The sequence below is a fragment of the Myotis brandtii genome, unplaced genomic scaffold, assembly GCF_000412655.1.
Source record: "Myotis brandtii unplaced genomic scaffold, ASM41265v1 scaffold344, whole genome shotgun sequence".
Lineage (NCBI taxonomy): Eukaryota > Metazoa > Chordata > Mammalia > Chiroptera > Vespertilionidae > Myotis > Myotis brandtii.
Window position 1 is genome coordinate 10,365,558 of NW_005363247.1, and position 18,756 is coordinate 10,384,313.

General features: G+C 35.8%; 1 protein-coding gene across 1 annotated transcript; it reads left to right on the forward strand.

Annotated features, from left to right (window-relative positions):
• Nucleotides 1-3: 3 nt before the first annotated feature.
• Nucleotides 4-11,060, forward strand: FAM174A (family with sequence similarity 174, member A). The gene is made up of 3 exons (XM_005871546.1): nucleotides 4-135; nucleotides 183-391; nucleotides 10,922-11,060. Exons 1-3 carry the CDS (start codon nucleotides 4-6, stop codon nucleotides 11,058-11,060), a joined length of 480 nt encoding a protein of 159 aa, XP_005871608.1.
• Nucleotides 11,061-18,756: the final 7,696 nt, after the last annotated feature.

Sequence of the window (18,756 nt, forward strand, 5' to 3'; positions counted from 1 at the left end):
GCAATGGCAGGCCCCGGGGCGGCGCTTGCAGCGGATGACCCAGCGGGGAAGGCGGGGGAAGAAGGCTCAGTGGGTGGCGTCCTCGCTGTGAGCCCCAACCCAGGCGAAAAGCCCATGACCCAGCGGGCCCTGACCGTACTGATGGTGGTGAGCGGCGCGGTGCTGGTGTACTTCGTCGTCAGGACTGTCAGGTGAGGCGCAGCCTTGATGAGCTGCCTGGTGACCTTCCAGCGGATGACCCAGCGGGGAAGGCGGGGGAAGAAGGCTCAGTGGGTGGCGTCCTCGCTGTGAGCCCCAACCCAGGCGAAAAGCCCATGACCCAGCGGGCCCTGACCGTACTGATGGTGGTGAGCGGCGCGGTGCTGGTGTACTTCGTCGTCAGGACTGTCAGGTGAGGCGCAGCCTTGATGAGCTGCCTGGTGACCTTCCAGCGATGTAGCTGTCAGTGGCCTGGCGTGGCCCACTCTCAGGGGGGCCTGCCTGAATGAGAGATGTGAAAATGACGGTCTTAAAAGCTTCTGGTGCCTTTGGGAGGATCTAAACCACCAAGTAGTTGCTCCCTTTTATTTATAAGTTTTAAATAAGCACCCCACCTCCAAAGCGCTTTACCTTGCCTCAAAGGGCAAACTTTCCCTGAAGAGGGAGTAATCTTGTACTCAACCACAATATATTTTAATACTTCTGTCTTTCTACTCTATATACTGTTTACTTTGTCCTTTTGCCTATTAGAACGCAAACTACTTAAGGGCGGGATTCCTATTTAGTAGCTTTTGTATTTGTACAATATTGCCACTTAATAGGAATAATAATCAGTGTTTATAAGAGTAGATACAGAGTATCCTGTGTATTATGTTTCTTATAAATAATGGGTTGGATGATAACTTTTGGGGGATCACCTTTTTCATTTTGCTTCTACCTTATTTATAATATACATATATGTGTGTGTGTGTGTGTGTGTGTGTGTGTGTGTTGGCAAAAAGTAGGTTTACGGTTTTTGTATGGTGTCGCGTATTCACAACTGTAAACCTACTTTTCTACTTTTCTTACATATAAATGTTTATTGCCATTGATTTTTCTATTTTTATTTCTGTAAAGCTTGGAAGGGTACAGTCTTTTCAGTCCGATTCTATTAGATAACTCACACGTGTTAACCGCCCAATTCTGAACTATATCTAAGAAAAACTGCACTCCTACCTTATTTATAATATACATATGTGTGTGTGTGTGTGTGTGTGTGTGTGTGTGTGTGTTGGCAAAAAGTAGGTTTACGGTTTTTGTATGGTGTCGCGTATTCACAACTGTAAACCTACTTTTGCCCACCCCTTACATATAAATGTTTATTGCCATTGATTTTTCTATTTTTATTTCTGTAAAGCTTGGAAGGGTACAGTCTTTTCAGTCCGATTCTATTAGATAACTCACACGTGTTAACCGCCCAATTCTGAACTATATCTAAGAAAAACTGCACTCTTTAACCTGTATCTATTGCATTCATTCCGTCTAAATCCTAAATTTAGTTGTCTACATGATGTCCAAAGCTTGACTGATGCTAGCAATGACTGGACAATGTTCAGCACTCATATACTGTTTGCTTGCAGATTACAGGATGGAAATTACTCATTTCGGTGAATTCCCGTTGTGGACCCCCACTTCCACAGTATGTCTGACAGCACACCAGCATTAGTTGGTTTTGCCAAGGAGGGGAGGATAAATCATAATTTCTTTAACTGGTAGGAGGTAACATTGAAAATATTTTACTTGTAAAATACTTAACGCCCATTAAACTTCCAAATTGTTTTGTTTTTATCGAATTCAGTTATATTGAATATGTGACTAGAAATAACTTCCACTTTGAGTCTGGAAGTATTCCAAACAACAATTAGATTCTCTCTGTAGAAATTGAAAAATATATATGCAAGGGAGTAGGAACCCTAGTAGGCTGCCTAAAATGAATATATAATCTCTATGAGAAGACGCTCATTGTCTGTCTTATTCCCTGCTAAATACTCAGTCCTGAACATTATGTACAACGTTATGTAGGCTCTGCATAAGTAGTTGCCTAATGAGTGAGTGTTCTTAGTGAATTCTATATTTTGCTATATAGGTAGGTGGTGAAGATTTGGAAATTTGTGGGAGTCCAAAATGGGCATTCACCGAAATGAGTAGTTTTCATCCTGTATTCTGGAAGCAAAAAGTATATGAGTTCTGAACATTGTCCAGACATTGTTAGCATCAGTCAAGCTTTCTTCTTATTGGTAGAACAAAGCAGTATGAAGACCTTACTTAATACCAATTAGAGTTTCTTTCTCTGTGTAGGGCATTTTTTCTCACAATAAAATCTTAAAAAAAAGAAAAGATTACCCTTAGATGGTCATTATTATTTTTTAAGCAAAACCGTAGGGTTAAGCCCAGCCGGGGTTGAGCATCAACCTATGAGCCAGAAGTTACATTTAATTCCAGTCTGTGCACATGCCGGGGGTTGCAGGCTTGATCCTCACTGCGGGGTGTGCAGGAGGCAGCCGATCAATGATTCTCTCTCAGCTTTGATGTTTCTCTCTCTCTCTCCCTTTCTCTCTGAAATCAATAAAAATATATTAAAAAACAAATAAACAAAAATCCATAGGGTTAAGGCCAGTCAAATTGCTGAGATACCTCATGGAGGACAGCTGTCCTGGAGGACAGTCCAAGCCTGTAGCTGAATTTTCATAATGGAGAAATAAACTGATTGCATTAAGCCATTGAGATTGAGATTGTTACCTCATCATAACCTGTGTTACCTTGATTAAAAGACTTAGCCTCTCATCATTTCCAATATCTTTAAAATGATGTTTACCTCAGAGGTTTTGCCATTTCAACATAAGCCCTTCACAGTTGTCAGAGCTTGGCAAGAAAAACTAAGGAATACATGGGTTTTTGACTGCTTCAGCCTACAAATGAGTCTAATTGTATAAAGAACTGGAAAGTGTGTGTGTGTGTGTGTGTGTGTGTGTTTTCCAGATTTGGGGAACATTAGTAATGTCTGCCATATGAAGTGAGAATACTAAAGTTCATAGAGCTGGAAAGTGTCCAAGCTCTTCCAGAACCCAGAGTTTGAATTCTACTTTTGGCATTCTTTCTGTATTGCTGAGTTCCAGAACTAACTGATTATATTTTTACTCTTTCATTGGGATGAATTTGCGCTGTACAGAATAGTAAAACAAATTCTATTGATACTGAAAATAATAAGCAATTATTTCTGGCTCTTTCCATCCTTGTCTCTCTAGGATGGCTATTTCAGTTTTTATCATTATGTTCTCACACAATTAGTGTCTCAACCAGGAAAGAAGAAAGGGATCCTGAATGCAACATCTTTTTCTATATTCTTTTTTTTAATAAGGGAGAAAAATCTTTTTCCAGAAACCCTACTACTCCATTTGTCTGAACTGCTTCATCCACTCAACCCTAGACAATGACTGACAAAAGGACTGTTACATTTTCATGATGGGTTTATACCAATAATTATGACCATTGTGTATCTCTTAGGTCTGGGCTCAATTGCTGTCTAAACAAAATCATGGTTCTGTTAAGGGAGAAGCAGATTCTGTTACAGTGATAAAAACTAAGAGATGGTTTAACCAGAGGAACTTAAATGTACTTACTAATGCAAGTAGCTACCAAGTTATTACTCTTTACCACAAAAAGTTTAACCAAAAAATACAGTTCACCAGGACAGTATATCCAGTCTGATATAAAATCATTGTATTAGGGATCAGAAGACTGGTAGTGACTTTTGTCACTGTGGTTAACATTACTGTGATTCACTAGGAATACAATATGGCTTAATGTTTAAGAACCCAGGCTTGGGAGTCAAATTGCTTGCATTTGAGTATTTTTTCCAAGCTCTGCAATATTTTTTTTCCAAGCTCTACCTTTATATGTATAAAATGAGGGTACTTATGTAATTGTTATGTGGATTATATCAGGTAATGTTTGTAAGCTCTTTAGCTCAATGTTTGACATATGTGCAAACTCAGTAAGTTTTTTTAAGTGATTTTTTTTTATCTAGAATTGTAATTGTAATACATTTGGCGGGGGGGGGGGGGGAGAGTTACCATCTTATCTACTACCTCCCCATACCATACTCTATATGTATCTGACCTCTGAAAGTATAATCAGTAAAAGAGGTTAGGTCTAACAAGGTTGGGAGAAATAAAAGGAGATTATAAGAGAAATTGGCTGGAGGAGTTGGTCACAGAGTCAGTCAAAGGCCAGCTGTGATGCATCTTGGGGGTGCTAGATTGTAAATAGGACTTTAAAGTTGTTTGGGAAGTAAACCCATGCTGAACTCTTAAAAATGGAGGTAAGAATAATTATCAAGTATCACATCCCATGGTTCAGGGCCTAAAAGAACACTGGGAAATCCATGAACAGACAAAGAGAGATAGCAAAGGAGCTATATTCTATGAGTGTATTTTCATATAGGATACTTCATAGCTAAGCTCTGTGACATTTACTTAAGAGTTACTTCATTTGGGGTATCCACCAGAATACCATCAAATGGGAGACAAATATAAGCTTAAGAACTGATAGGATGTGCTGAATTACAAGGAGCTTGGTGAGAAAAGGCTATCAGAGAAAGCAAGGTTGCAATATCCTAAACATAGACGAACGTGCATTCATTTTTTTTTTAACTTTTGGGTGTTAGCAGTGAATGTTTTACTGTAGGTGACCAGTAGCAGGTGCTTTTTTGGGGGAATCTTCTATTTAATGCTGCACTTGGCCAAGGTTGTTACAGTTTCAGAGCTTGGTATCTGAGAAGCAACCAGAGAGGATCCAATAATAATTATGAAAAGAAAGCAAAAGAATTAAAAAACACAGCAGTTTGAAAACTTTACTTTGGAATCAGTAGCTCCTGAGAGCACCATTGCTTTACATCAAAGTGGTGGAATAATCATAATGACATTGAGCGATCAGTTAAAGTAACTCATGTTATCCTGTACAGTATCGCTGGTATCAGATATGGCTTCCATGTAGAATGCTGATAATTTTAAAGAGAAAAGCAAAAATTCAGTTTAGGTTTTGAAAAGATAAACTTTAGTGAGTAAATGAAAGATACCTACATGTTACAATATGGCACATGTTCATACCCAAAAGAAAAAAATGAAACTCCACAGCACAGCATATTGGTGGATCTAATTTGTGTAGTGTATGAGAATCACCTGGGCTCTACCTAAAACACCACACCCGGAATGAGTGCATATTTAATGGTCAGTCATTCTAGTACTTTTTTTTGTGTCCTGAGTCAGAAGCTACTATTCATATTATGATTTAAAAATTGGCTAGCTCCCCTGAATTTTGCTGTGGTATGTTTCTGAAGATAATGCCATTTAGGCTTTTCTTATTCCAAAAGTGATGATTTGCATACAAAATTATAGCTATCTTTGTTGTACAGAGAAAATGCAAGGTATATTGTAAATCCATATATTTCAGTTAAATAATTTGTTTAACATATTTATTAGGCATCTGCTTTATGCCAATGCCTGTGTTTTGTGGGTTTGGTAGTGAGCAAGAACAGACCTGTTTTCTGCTTCCATAAAATGATGGTCTAGTAGTTACACAAATAAGTACACAAAACATATTGAGCAAGTACTTTAAAGGAGATGTGCATGGGTGCTATGGTAGCCAATAATAGGTACCTGTGACTGAGCTAGATTAACCTGGAAAGAAGGTTTCCCTAAAGAAGTGATACTTGAGCTGGAGATGAAAGATGAATAGTTATTAGCATATTGTAGTGGGTGGGGAAGAGTGTGAGGACAGTGACAGAAAGCATGGCCATTCTAAGGGACTGAGAGAAGAGGTTGTGGCTGGAGTGATGAAAGTGAAGTAGAATGTAGAGTGAAGAGCTAGGTGAGGCTAGAGAGGTGACTATGAGCCTTCCAGTGTTGAACTTTGTAGGCTTTATTACACAATTATTACTTAATGCTGAACAGTAGGAAACTATTGGAGGTTTTAGAGGATGGAGGGGAGGTTAGTGGGTGACCAGAGTAGATAGGAAAAGACAGGTAGGAAGCTATTTTAATAGTCAAGGAAATTGATAGCAGTGGTGAGCACTGTTAAGTGAACTTCAATGAATCTCAGGAAGAACAATCAATAGAACTTTGTGTTTGCAGCTTCATTTTAACTTGATTGACTTTGTGAACACCCTATCTTCAAGTAAAGTCACATGGTAAAATTTATGAAGCTTACTTTAATAGTTTAATTTTTCTACTGTAACTTTTACATATTATTTTATCAGAAATAATTCTTACCAACCTGTGTATAATGGAACATTGAGGAATGTGCTTCTCTATATAGGATAGCTATTTGAATAATAACTTGAATACCTAGAAGAAATCTGATCAAGATCATTATCTGTGCATGCCATGTGATGAGTGAATGTAATACAATAATATAATGTTAGGATTTCAACATGTGAATTTTGGGGGACACAATTCAACCCATGACATACTCTTATCTCTTATTAGTGTCTACTTATTGAAAAACTTGAAATGACAACTGATGGACTGGGTTTGGGCAATGAGATGAAGAGGAAATAAATAATTTTTACTACATGTCATATATCCAATTGTGTTGGATTTCTTGATGAAAGTCATAGACTAAAATTGTGGCTCACTAAGTTTTATTTACTTATGTCACAATGGCAAAAAAAATTAGTTTAAAATATTTTTTTTAATGGACAAAGTAAACTGATGAACAATAGAAGCAGAGGCATGAATACATGCATGGAACAGACTGACAGCTCTCAGAGTGGGGTGTGGGGCTGGATGAAAAAAAAGGTGAAGGGATTAGCAAAACACATACATATAACACATAGACACAGACAACAGTGTGGTGTTAGCCAGAGGGGAAGGGGTTTGGGGGTAGTTGGAGGTGAGCAAAGGGGGCTAAAGTGGGGATGGAAAGAGACTTTGCTTGGTGTGATGGGCACACAGTGCAGTGTTCAGATGATGTTTTGTTGAATTGTACACTTGAAAACTGCATGGTTTTGTGAACTGAGGTCACTCCTATAAATTCAATAAAAAAGGGGGGGAGTCTAATTAGTCCAAATGAATGTATATAACAACTTGTTTTCACCATAATATAATGAAGTGTACCTTTCCTTCAAGTAATTTATTTGGATTTATGTATTAAAATTTATGTAAAGTCAAAATAAATAAATCATTCTTAGTTGCTAATTCACTGCTTTGCAAAAAATAGTCAAGAAAAATACTGCATGTCAGTAGCTGTACCTTTATTAAGATATACTCTACTTTATCATTATGTTTAATTACATAGGGGGGTATTTGTGCATAAAATATACAGTAAAATATTCCTCAGTCTTGTTTTGAATGTGCTATAGAAGAAATTAAGGAATAATATTATTTATATTATTCCATAGTCAATAATACCCTGCAGGTATTCAGTTAAAAGGGAAAATAAAAGAATAAAGTCAGATGGCTACAGCAATTTACCTTGGTCGGTTTTCTTACTTTCACAGAGTAGTAAAATGAAATGGAGTTTTATTCTGTGGTGTTTATTTTATGTTGCATCATACATTTTTACATAAAATTTTATCAAGCTTACTTTAGTAGTTTAGTTTTGCTTTTTCTACTGTAGCTTTTACAGGTTATTTAAGCTGAAATAATTCTTACCAACCTGAGTGTAATGGAATCTGCATCTATGTAGGATAACTGTTTGAATAATCACTTGAATACCTAGAAGGGATCTGATCACAATCATTAACCTGTGCATGCCATGTGATGAATGAATATAATTCAATATAATAAACCGTGTAGCTATTTTCTTTTGCCCTTTTAGGCCTCCATATTTCCATCTCTGTGCATTTATAAATAAAGTTCCTATTTTTTTGTAAACCAAGAGCCAACAAAATTTGTTTTCAGATTGCAATATTCATTTACTATGTTTAGTAGAAAAGTGTGCATGCCTATAAATTATACATATGTAATTATCAACACAAATAGACAAGTTTGGGTATCATGAGCTCAATGGAAGCATTCATTTGTAGGAAAAGAATCGTAGCTATTAAAATTACCTAAGTTTAAAGCCTCCTTTACTCTTGTGATTAAAAATAATGACAAAATAGTCAGACTCAGAGATACAGAGAACAAAGTGAAGGTTGCCAGATGGGAGGGAGTTTGGGGAGCTGGATGACAAAGTGAAGGGATTAAGAAGTACAAATTGGTAGTTACAAAATAGTCACAGGAATGTAAAATACAGAATAGGAAATATAGTCAATAATATTCTAATAGCCCAGCCAGCATGGCTCAGTGGTTGAGCATCAACCTATAAACAAGGAGGTCCTGGTTAGGACATATGCCCAAGTTGCAGGCTGAATCCCCAGTGTGGGGTGTGCAGGAGGTAGCGGATCAATGATTCTCTCTCATCATTGATGCTTTAATCTCTCTCTTTCTCCCTCCCTCTCCCTTCCTCTCTGAAATCAATAAAAATATATATTTTTTAAAAAGTAATAACTATGTATGGCACCAGGTGGGTATTAGAATTATTGGGGGATCATTTCATAAATTATGTAATTATCTGACCATTATGCTGTACAATGGAAACTAATCTATAATAATAAAAGCATAATATGCTAATTAGACCAGATGTCCTTCTGGACAATTTTCCGGACAATGCCGTGGCAGTGGGGGGCCGAGCCCCTTGCACGAATTTCGTGCATCAGGCCTCTAGTATAAAAATAATATTTAATGACAACTGTAATTGAAAATTTTAAAGAAAAATTTAGGGCAAAAATCTAAGATTTCTACCTCTCCATCTAATTTTGGTACTCCTATTTTTTTTTTCAGTTGGTATAAAAAGGGCAGTAAAAGTATAACTTTCTGAATATTCATTTAAAAACAAAAATAGACTTATTAAGAAATAATGTACACTACAAAGGTAAAAGTAGCCTTTTTACTAAAAATTTTAGTATATTTTTATGCATATTATAATTTACACATAATGTTTGTTAGTATTTTAAGTAGATGGTTCATTGAATCAACCTATTTTAAAGTTTTACAGCTGTTTTTTACCTTCTCTGAGAAAAACCAATGTGTATGGGTACATACATGTTTTCTCATATTTGACTAGAGGCCTGATGCATGAAATTATTATTATAGATGTTCCCATGACAATGTAGCTGTCACAACCATGTAACTATCACTGCCTATATGTTTGAATCTAGGAAGAACACTTTTAGGGAAGTTCATTTAAGTATAAATTCTATGGGAATGTAAAGTACAGCACAGGGAATATAGTTAATAATATTCTGATAACTATGTATAGTGTTAGATGGGTGTGATATTTATTGGGATGATCACATATTGACATTAAGTTATGCAATGTCTATCACTGAAGTGTACACCTGAAACTAGTATAATAATGTCTGTCAACTGTAACTGAAATAGAAAAATGACTCTAAAATGGGAAATAATAAATGATATTTAACACTATACAGGTTTTTTTTTTACTTATTCTTATATAGACTAGTAGCATTTACTAAAATACTAAATTAATTTAAATTTATCTGCATTCCCCTGTTTATTTGGTGCATAACAGTGCATTCACTATACAGTAACTCGTTTTTCAAGAGCTTGGATTTATGTTTGGAAGATAGTTATATACATGATTAAAGGACAGTACAAACTAGCATAAATAATAAAGACTCACAAAGTCTAGTGAATTATTTACACTGAACACAGATAGAAAAAATAGTGTTAGTAGGCATATTTGTTTAGCCACACATTGAAAGATCGGGAATTCATTCAAGGTATGATGAAGACCGTGAGAGTGGAGAAGAGTGACAGCTGAGATTAAATTTCACAAGTCCTTAAGCTCTGTGATCATATTATTCCCTTTTTCAAGAGTTTCCAAGGTATCCTGTGACCAGCAATGACCAAGCTATTAACATATTGACTATTTGATATATAATATATAACCTGGAAGAATCTGGTTTATTTCTAAAAATAATTTCCCATGACATTAATTCTTCTTTGTTGACTGAAGATGAATGTTTAGAAAGATGAATGTTTAGAAATTGAGCAAAAGACTGGCAAATAGGAAGAGGAGAAATTATAACTGAATATCCTTAACTTTTGCTGCCAGGTGTCTCCCTTCACTTTTTCAAATCAAAGGAATACATGCAAATGTTATTAAATCATGTAGTTCAAAAGGATCAATAGTGAACTATAACACCCTGTACCTTTTATGTTTCTGTTTCCAGAGTCAGCATTTTTATCATTCCTGTTCTCAGTTTTTCTGTGAATTACCTTTATAAATCTAAATCAGAGATTGACAAGCTATGACCCATATGACAAATCCAGTGTGCTGTCTTTTTTTTTTTAAGGCCTATGAAATAGAATGTTTCACATTTATAAAAGATTGTTAAAAATCAAAACAAAGTTATTAAGATGAATATGTGATAGAGATTGAATATAATCACACACACCCACACATACAAACATGGTATCACTCATACTCATACCCAGTCTAGTGTTTGAATATGTATAGACATACCATTTCTCAGTGGGGCTGAAAGTATATAATCCTGTACAGTGGTAAGAATGCATGGAAAATGTGGGGAAAAGGTTGGACTAGAAGGCTACAGTAAAAATGTGGCACCTGAATTAAAGCTTAGGGGAGTATCTACCAACACCATAACTTGACAGAGAGAGAAGGGGGTATGCCAGAAGAAATGGTGATGGCACACAAACATGGTTCATTAAAAAACCTAGGCTACATTTCTGAAATGGAATCATTCTGATATTGAGAATCTCCTGTGTCAGAAACAGAGGGGATACTTTATTTTTAATTTACAAATAAATACAAAATAAGGATCATCTGTACCCTATTTAGGTAATATTTATTAATACATTCTATTTAATAGGATGAGAAGAAGAAACCGAAAGACTAGGAGATACGGAGTTTTGGACACTAATATAGAAAACATGGAACTGACACCTTTAGAACAGGATGATGAAGATGATGACAACACGTTGTTTGATGCCAATCATCCTCGAAGGTAAGTGTCCCACGGTTTAATCCCATGAATAAGGAAGCAAGTCCTGAACAAGCAAATTGAAAAAATAAAGTACAGTTTCTCTTAATAGTTGTTATTCTAACAGATTTTATTTAGTTCTGTTTAATGAAGTTCTTTGTGCTACCCAACCAATAGCTCACATGCACATTGTTTTACTAAAGTAAACAAAGAATAGAATACCATTCCCAAAAGAAATCTTCATTGCAGATTTCCTTGCAGAAATTTGTCCTTTTAATTGCTGCATACTGGGAATATGTATTAACTCTGTGTGTGTGTGTGTGTTTGTGGTGGGGGGAGGGAGATAGTAAAATTGATTTTATTACTGCATTCTGAAGATATTTTGGTGTTAATTGGGGTTACTCTGTTTGTAAACAGTGCTTCTTGGCAAAATTGTGGGACTAATGGTCTATGGTCTGGTAGTGTAGTTTTGTCTTTTCTCAGATCCAGCCTTGCGGAGTGTTAAGACCTTTCCTAGGAGGTTTGGATAAGTGAAATTATATGGATATAGAATTTCTTTCAGTGCAAATGAATGAGGAAAAGAGGCAGTCAAGATTCTAGTCAATAGAGGACATTTGGATAGAGGGGGAATTATTTGAATGAAGGAAAACTGGAGTCCAAACTTCATTGATTCAGTGAGCAGGAATCTGATGTTCTGATATTGGTATTAGAATTAAACATACATTATGCCATCTATTTAACACTTCAAACTTACCCTGTAGGAAAGATGCATATAGATGTTATTATGACTCACTTTAATAACACATGATAATCAAGTATAATGCCATTTGTTTCTCCCAATAAAGGTAAAAAATCAATACTAAAATGAAGACTGCATTATAAGGTCTTTGGGGCCCTGAAAGAAGACTTTCACCAGGGCTTTCCAAGACAGCCATATATGAAGAAACCATGAAATGGGTGGTAGTGGTGGGATGTCTTTAGAGGGATAAGATCAGGGGTCCTATTACTGAGCCCAGGGAGAAGCCTGGACAGAGTGGGGTAACAGAACTGCAATAGGGGTGATTGTAATAGTCACTTGTTGATAAATACCTACTTGAGAGCAGGATGTGCCAGACACGGTGCTAGGCTCCCTACCTGAACTACATGAAATAAAGACACTCTTGCAAAGTAGTTCCGGCTTTCATTTTAAAGATAGGAAAACTGAGGCTCAGATAGTTTAAATGATTTAGACTTATCTTCCTGCTGTGCAGTCTCACTCCATTTATTAAATACTTATATGATTTATACCTATGAAAAGAATAATGATAAATTATGTTTGTTTTGTTATCTAAACCAGCACTTGCTATTATTCATTTTCAAATGAGGACCCTAAAAATGAGAAATACAAATACTTTGTTTTGCCTACCTTGTCAGTTGCAATGCAAAATCATATTAGTCTACAGCAGTGATGGCGAACCTTTTGAGTTCGGCGTGTCAGCATTTTGAAAAACTCTAACTTAACTCTGGTGCCGTGTCACATATAGAAATTTTTTGATATTTGCAACCATAGTAAAATAAAGATTTATATTTCTGATATTTATTTTATATATTTAAATGCCATTTAACAAAGAAAAATCAACCAAAAAAATGAGTTCGCGTGTCACCTTTGACACACGTGTCATAGGTTCGCCATTACTGGTCTACAGTATAACTGCTGGTAATTCTTGTTGGCTCATCTCTTACTATGCTGCCTTCATTGTTTAAGTGCTTTCTAAAATTAGTTCCTCCTCATTTTCCAAATTCTATCCACAAAATGACAGGAAGCAAGTTATTTCCAGAAAGGTAAATGGATTTCCTTGCTTACAGTTTTACCACAGTATAAAATAAGCCTTTTGTAATTAGCCCTTTCTGAAAGGGATGTTTTTTTAATGTGGCTTTTAATATGTCAAATTTTTAATAATGATTGTAGTTGGTAGTTAGGACTTGAGGTAATTATTTTCACTATTGATATTAGATTGAACAATCTGAAACTGTCAAATATTGTTTAGTCTAAATTTTCTAAAGAGGATATATTCACATGGAAGATGTCACAGGTAGGGCTGACTCCAGGCACAGTATTTCTGGGCTCTGGCTTCTTTTCTCCATGATCCCCTTGGTTCTGCCCATTTTCATGTGTTGGCTTCATGGTATTTAAGTTACATGTATTATGACAACTTTTAATTTGTTATTGTTACTCATTTTTAGTCTGACAGTAAGATGATGCCAGCAGTTCCTATAATGACATTCAGAATGCTAGCTTTCCCTAGAAGTTTTGCACTAGCTCTCTTGTAACTGTTTCTTAGAAATGAGAAAAATTTCCCTAGAAACTCTTAACAGAATTGTTTTCTGGAAGTGACTTGCTGCTTGTTATTTGTTTTTGTTTTTTATATCATTGGTCATGTAATCATTTCTAAACTAAGCCTGGGAAGTCCTAGCCGGTTTGGCGTAGTGGAGAGAGTGTCGGCCTGTGAACTGAAGGGTCCCGGGTTAGATTCTGGTCGAGGGCAGATGCCCAGGTTGTGGGCTCGATCTCCAGTAGGGGGCGTGCAAGAGGCAGCCAATCATTGATTCTCATCATTGATATTTCTCTCTCTCTCCCTCTCCCTTCCTCTCTGAAATCAATAAAAATATATTAAAAATAAAATAAAATAACCCTGGGAGGGGGGGAAATCAAAATGCCATGATTAGATCAGAATTATCTTTGGGGATTGATTGGATATTAAAGAGTTAACCACCATTACCACTATATCTAGTAATTTAAGCATTGAGGTTAATACAGTCTAATAGGGAAAATTTGTAGGTATGTGGAAAAAATTAACTTGGCTTGGTTACCTTCCCTTGAATTTGCTATTGATATCCTAATTTTATATATTAAAGGCATTTCTTTTGTTTAGTTATGGAAACATTTTACACAAAGGAATTATAAAACTAAAAAACAAATAACAGTTATTTAACTATTATGTAGGATGCTTCAGCCTTCTTAGAAATTTTGATGAGGAATCTAAGAGCATATTCTGATTAAAAACTACTTGCATTTTCCTCAAGTGAAACAATATATTTTATATATTTAACATAATTTAAAAATATTGGGAACAAATACTCATAACCAGTATCAAAAATGCAATTTAAAACAGTGCTTTACAACACAAAACAACAAATGGGAACAATACCTTCTTGCTATTTTGTTTGATTCCTACTAAATAGCAAAATTATTATTATTTTATAATCTACACTAAAGGGAATTTTGACAATTCTAGCAACTTCTAAAAGCTAGTAATTCTATTACTTCAAGGCTATTCTAATAATTTTTGCCAAGTTTGTAATTTTTAAAGTTCCTAAATTTTCTTTTTAGCTACTTATATTCTGCATCATTAAGTTTAATATTGTATTGTATGTGTTCATTACATTTGTAGGCAGTGTTACTTGGCCACAAAATATTTTCTGTTTTTTAACATCAGCATATCATAATCAGAAGGCAGATTCAAGTGTTTATCCAGAAAGCCTCATTAAAAAGATTTTATTTAAAGTTATCAATTGGGCCCTAGCTGGTTTGGCTCAGTGGATATAGCGTTGGTGCACGGACTGAAGGTTCAGTTCCAGTCAAGGGCACATGACCAGATTGTGGGATCGATCCCCAGTGTAGGGCATGCAGGAGGCAGCCAATCGGTGATTCTCTCTCATCATTGATGTTTCTGTCTCTCTCTCTCTCTCCCTCTTCCTTCCTCTCTGAAATCAATAAAAAAAAAACATATTAAAGAAAAAGTTACCAATTGGAAAATAGTTTTAATTTCTAAAACACTACTTTTAACATGGAACATAACATATTATCAGAATAAGCACTAAGGTTATTTTATTAAAGTCAATTATGTGAGAGTATAACTTGGTATGACTATGAACTAGTCTTTAATTACACTAGTTACATGTAAAATGTCTTTGAAAAGGTTAGAATTATAATGTAAAAGATAGCACCTGACATAATTAATATAGACAAAATCACAATCTGTTTTATTGGTGCAATTCATTATAATTCCCTAATATTAAATACTTTTATTATCTTCTTGCCACTCCAAATCTTTGGGAATATTTTAAAATATGTTTAAATATATTCCAGGATGAGCATTTACAGTATTTTTTTCTCCTTGCAGATAAGAATGTGCCTTTTGATGAGAGGATTTCATCTTTCTACAATGAAGAGCAGAATTTTTATGTTTAAGGAATAAGAAGCCACTTTATCAATGGGGGGGGTATTTAAGTTACATGTATTATGACAACTTTTAATTTGTTATTGCAATAAGTACTGTATAATTTTGCTAAGTTTTTGTATGTATAGAAGAGCTCTTAATGGGCTTAGAGTTATTTGGAGTAAACTGTGGTATAATAGGAATCTGTTTGAAAATTAATTTAAGGCAGAGTGTTTTCTGATCAGTTTTTGTTTCCTGCTTACAATATTATTGTAAACTGTTTTATATACTAATCAGATTTTTTTTTGTGTTTTTTTTTGTGTGTTTTTTTGTTTGTTTGTATTTTGCTGGTTAAGTATTTTTTTTCCTGGAACTATCAATTCCAACAACTAACTGGTGTGTAATAATAATTTTAAAAGTTCTTTATCAAGATATATTTCCCATTTTTATGGGGAAAAGAATCCAAATTTATTACTTTGCATTTGGGTCTTTTAAATATTAATAAATGTCTGAATTGTATGCAAAACAATAAATATGATTCAAAATTATTTTTAAGTGGTACAGACAAAATGTGTTTACAAAATAAACCCAGACTATTGAATTATATATTAACATGTGTATTTTATAGGGTTTCTAGAAAATGTTGTCATAAAAGGGTTATTACATTTTAGCAAATTTCTTATTAAATTAAGATATCTACTTTGATTAGATATTTGAGAAACCACTGAATTTCAAAGCCATTTTTTTAGTAATAGTATTGAGAAAGATAGAAATAATAGCATAAACATTTTAGTCTCATTACAGTGAGTAAGGAATTAAAGTTAAAAGTAAGTAAATAAAAATGAACACCACCTCCTTAGAGAAGTGCCCGCCCAGGCGAGACTGTCCTAACATTCTCTCAGCGTATCCGTGACAATGCAACTGCTCCGGTGTCTGCTCTTCCCCAGCTGGACTCCGCTCCGTGAGGGCGGCTGCCTGCACATGGCTGGCACACAGGCATCAATGCCTCTTTCCTGAGTAAGTCAACAGCCTACAGAGTAATAATAAAAGCCAGTGTTTACTGAGCACGTTCTATATCCAGGAACCGTGCTGAGCTCCATGCAGACAGTGGGTCATGACAGTCGCATGATGGCTGCACCATGATTACTCCCATCTCTGGCCACTGCAGCTCTCTTCCAGAAAAAGGCCCCAGCCCAGTGTCTTCATGTCGCTGGAGCTCAAGGAGGGGAGGAAGAGAGACCTCTGGCCAGTCCAAGTGCACAGACTTGGGAGTCAGATAGATCTGGGTGCAAACAGTGACTTCATTATTTCTGAACAATTATTCAACCTTATTGAGCTTCAGTTTTTCACATTCTAAAAATTAGAGGAGAACTTACAGCAAAGACATGGGTCACAAACTTAGTTCCTTACAGAGGCTGGGGAAGTGATTTCAATGTGTGTGTCAGTCAGGATAGGCTTGAACATGTAGTAGCAACAGATGGTCCCCAAATCACAGTGGGTTACAACATAGATTTATTTCTCAGTTAGGCTGCCTATTTGCTATGGACTGTGATTTTGCTATTCGCTGTCTATTCTCCAGGGCTACGGCTAATGGAGAAACCTCTGCCTGGAATAGTGCCTCATAGCTAGATGTCCAGACTTGTCAAAGTGCATGCTAGTTCATAAGTTTCTGCCCTAAAGTGATATATTTCATTTGCACCTACATTTTATTGGCCCAACTTTACAGCCATTTCAGAGTTCCATAAGGCAAGACTACAGGTAATCCTCTTACAATGAGGTAAATTGGGTATTTGGCCACCCAAAATGCCAACTTAGTTTGACCTATATGCTCACTGGCATACCACAACGGGTCAAATTTCCTGACGTCAGTGTATTTGTATATATTATGCAAGCAGGGATTGAAGCAAAAATGCATTTCCTCTTCTAAAGGGATCAGCCTCCGTTCAGCTCCCAGTAATTCTAACAGGAAATACTTGCCTAGTGTTGCTAAATCCTTTAATTTTAATTTTCAAGCCAAGACTTCACATTTGTTATATAAAGTTTCCTCATTTTAAAATGTTATTAAAACATACTTTTGGATTAGATAGCCCTATACCTACCATTTTGTGATATTTGAAAAATCATATCCCATAGTATCTTAGAAATAATGATCATTCATATTAATCATTTAATAACTGATATTTATAAACTAAATTTTACATTAAAACTAGAGGTAAGAAATCTTCTGGAGAATAAAAATTTATTAAGATAACTTACACATCGATCAGACCATCAAACCTCAGAGGGACGGAAGGGGAGGGTGGGGATCAGGGGGAGAGATCAACCAAAGGACTTGTATGCATGCATATAAGCCTAACCAATGGACACAGACAACAGGGGGGTGAGGGCATGAGCAGGGGGGTCGGGGGGAATGGGGGAATAAGGACACATATGTAATACCTTAAATAAATTTTTAAAAAGATAACTAACAGTAATGATGATTTTCTTTTTAAAAAATTTTTTTAAAGATTTTTTACTTTTACAGATAGAGGGAAGAAGAGGGAGGGAAAGACAGCCACATCGATGAGAGGGGAAACATCGATTGGCTGCCTCCTGCACTCTCTACCAGGGATAGAGCCCAAAACCCGAGCATGTGCCCTGACCTGGAATCAAACTGGCAACCTTTTGGTGCATGGGTTGATGCTCAACCACTGTGCCACACTGGCCGGGCTGTCATGATAATTTTCATAAATGATTTTCAAGTTGGTTGAAAGGGGATGTTACCAAAATGTTTTAAGCAGTGTTGTCAACTTTATTAGAAATACACACTTTCTCTAGGTGACTAAAGAGAATATTTTTCAACTGAATATGGAAATTCTGGCATGTTTGTTGAAAATGCTTTTATATCATTACTTTCATATAGTCATTCATGAACTGCAAATCTATTATAATCATCATAATAAGCTATACTTTGAGTAAAGTGCCAGATAGCACACTGAAATTTAGGTTCTTTAGATACATTGATGAAATGGTAGGATTTTCACCTACAAACATGCTGATGAAATGGTTAGGATTTTCACCTACAAAGCTGTATGTATACAATAAAATAGCTGGTGATATCTTAGATGTTGCGAAAACATGTTACTATTCTTCTTTTCCATTTGTATTTCCTTCTGGCTGTTTTATTGACAAAAGCCTAACCAAGGAATTAGAGGTCAGTGGACACTAGTGTAATTGTGTTCTAGCTCAGGAGACAAGTAAATGGAGAGAAAGGATAGGTTTGGAGTAACTTATAGCTATTCTACACTTGAACTGGAAGTTTCTGACCAGCCACTGTGTGGGGCTTGAAAAGCAAGTTACTTCTTTCAGCCTAATTTCTCATGATTAGGAGGTAGGTAACCACTGCTGAGCTGGTGGGTGCTCAGCCTTCTCCTTGTCAGACTCTAGATGGATTTGAGTTTAGTTACCTAACCAAGGATATAACCGTTCACCTTTTGTTACTTAGCTTTTCTTTAAAAATTTTTTTGGTGTACTTTAATTTTATTC

Excerpts from the sequence above, each read along its gene's own strand:
- FAM174A (XM_005871546.1), top strand. The coding sequence starts at position 4 with ATGGCAGGCCCCGGGGCGGCGCTTGCAGCGGATGACCCAGCGGGGAAG. Across the intron at positions 136-182 it reads TGACCCAGCGGGCCCTGACC|GACTGTCAGGTGAGGCGCAG; the intron begins GTACTGATGGTG and ends CTTCGTCGTCAG. Across the intron at positions 392-10,921 it reads TTCGTCGTCAGGACTGTCAG|GATGAGAAGAAGAAACCGAA; the intron begins GTGAGGCGCAGC and ends TCTATTTAATAG.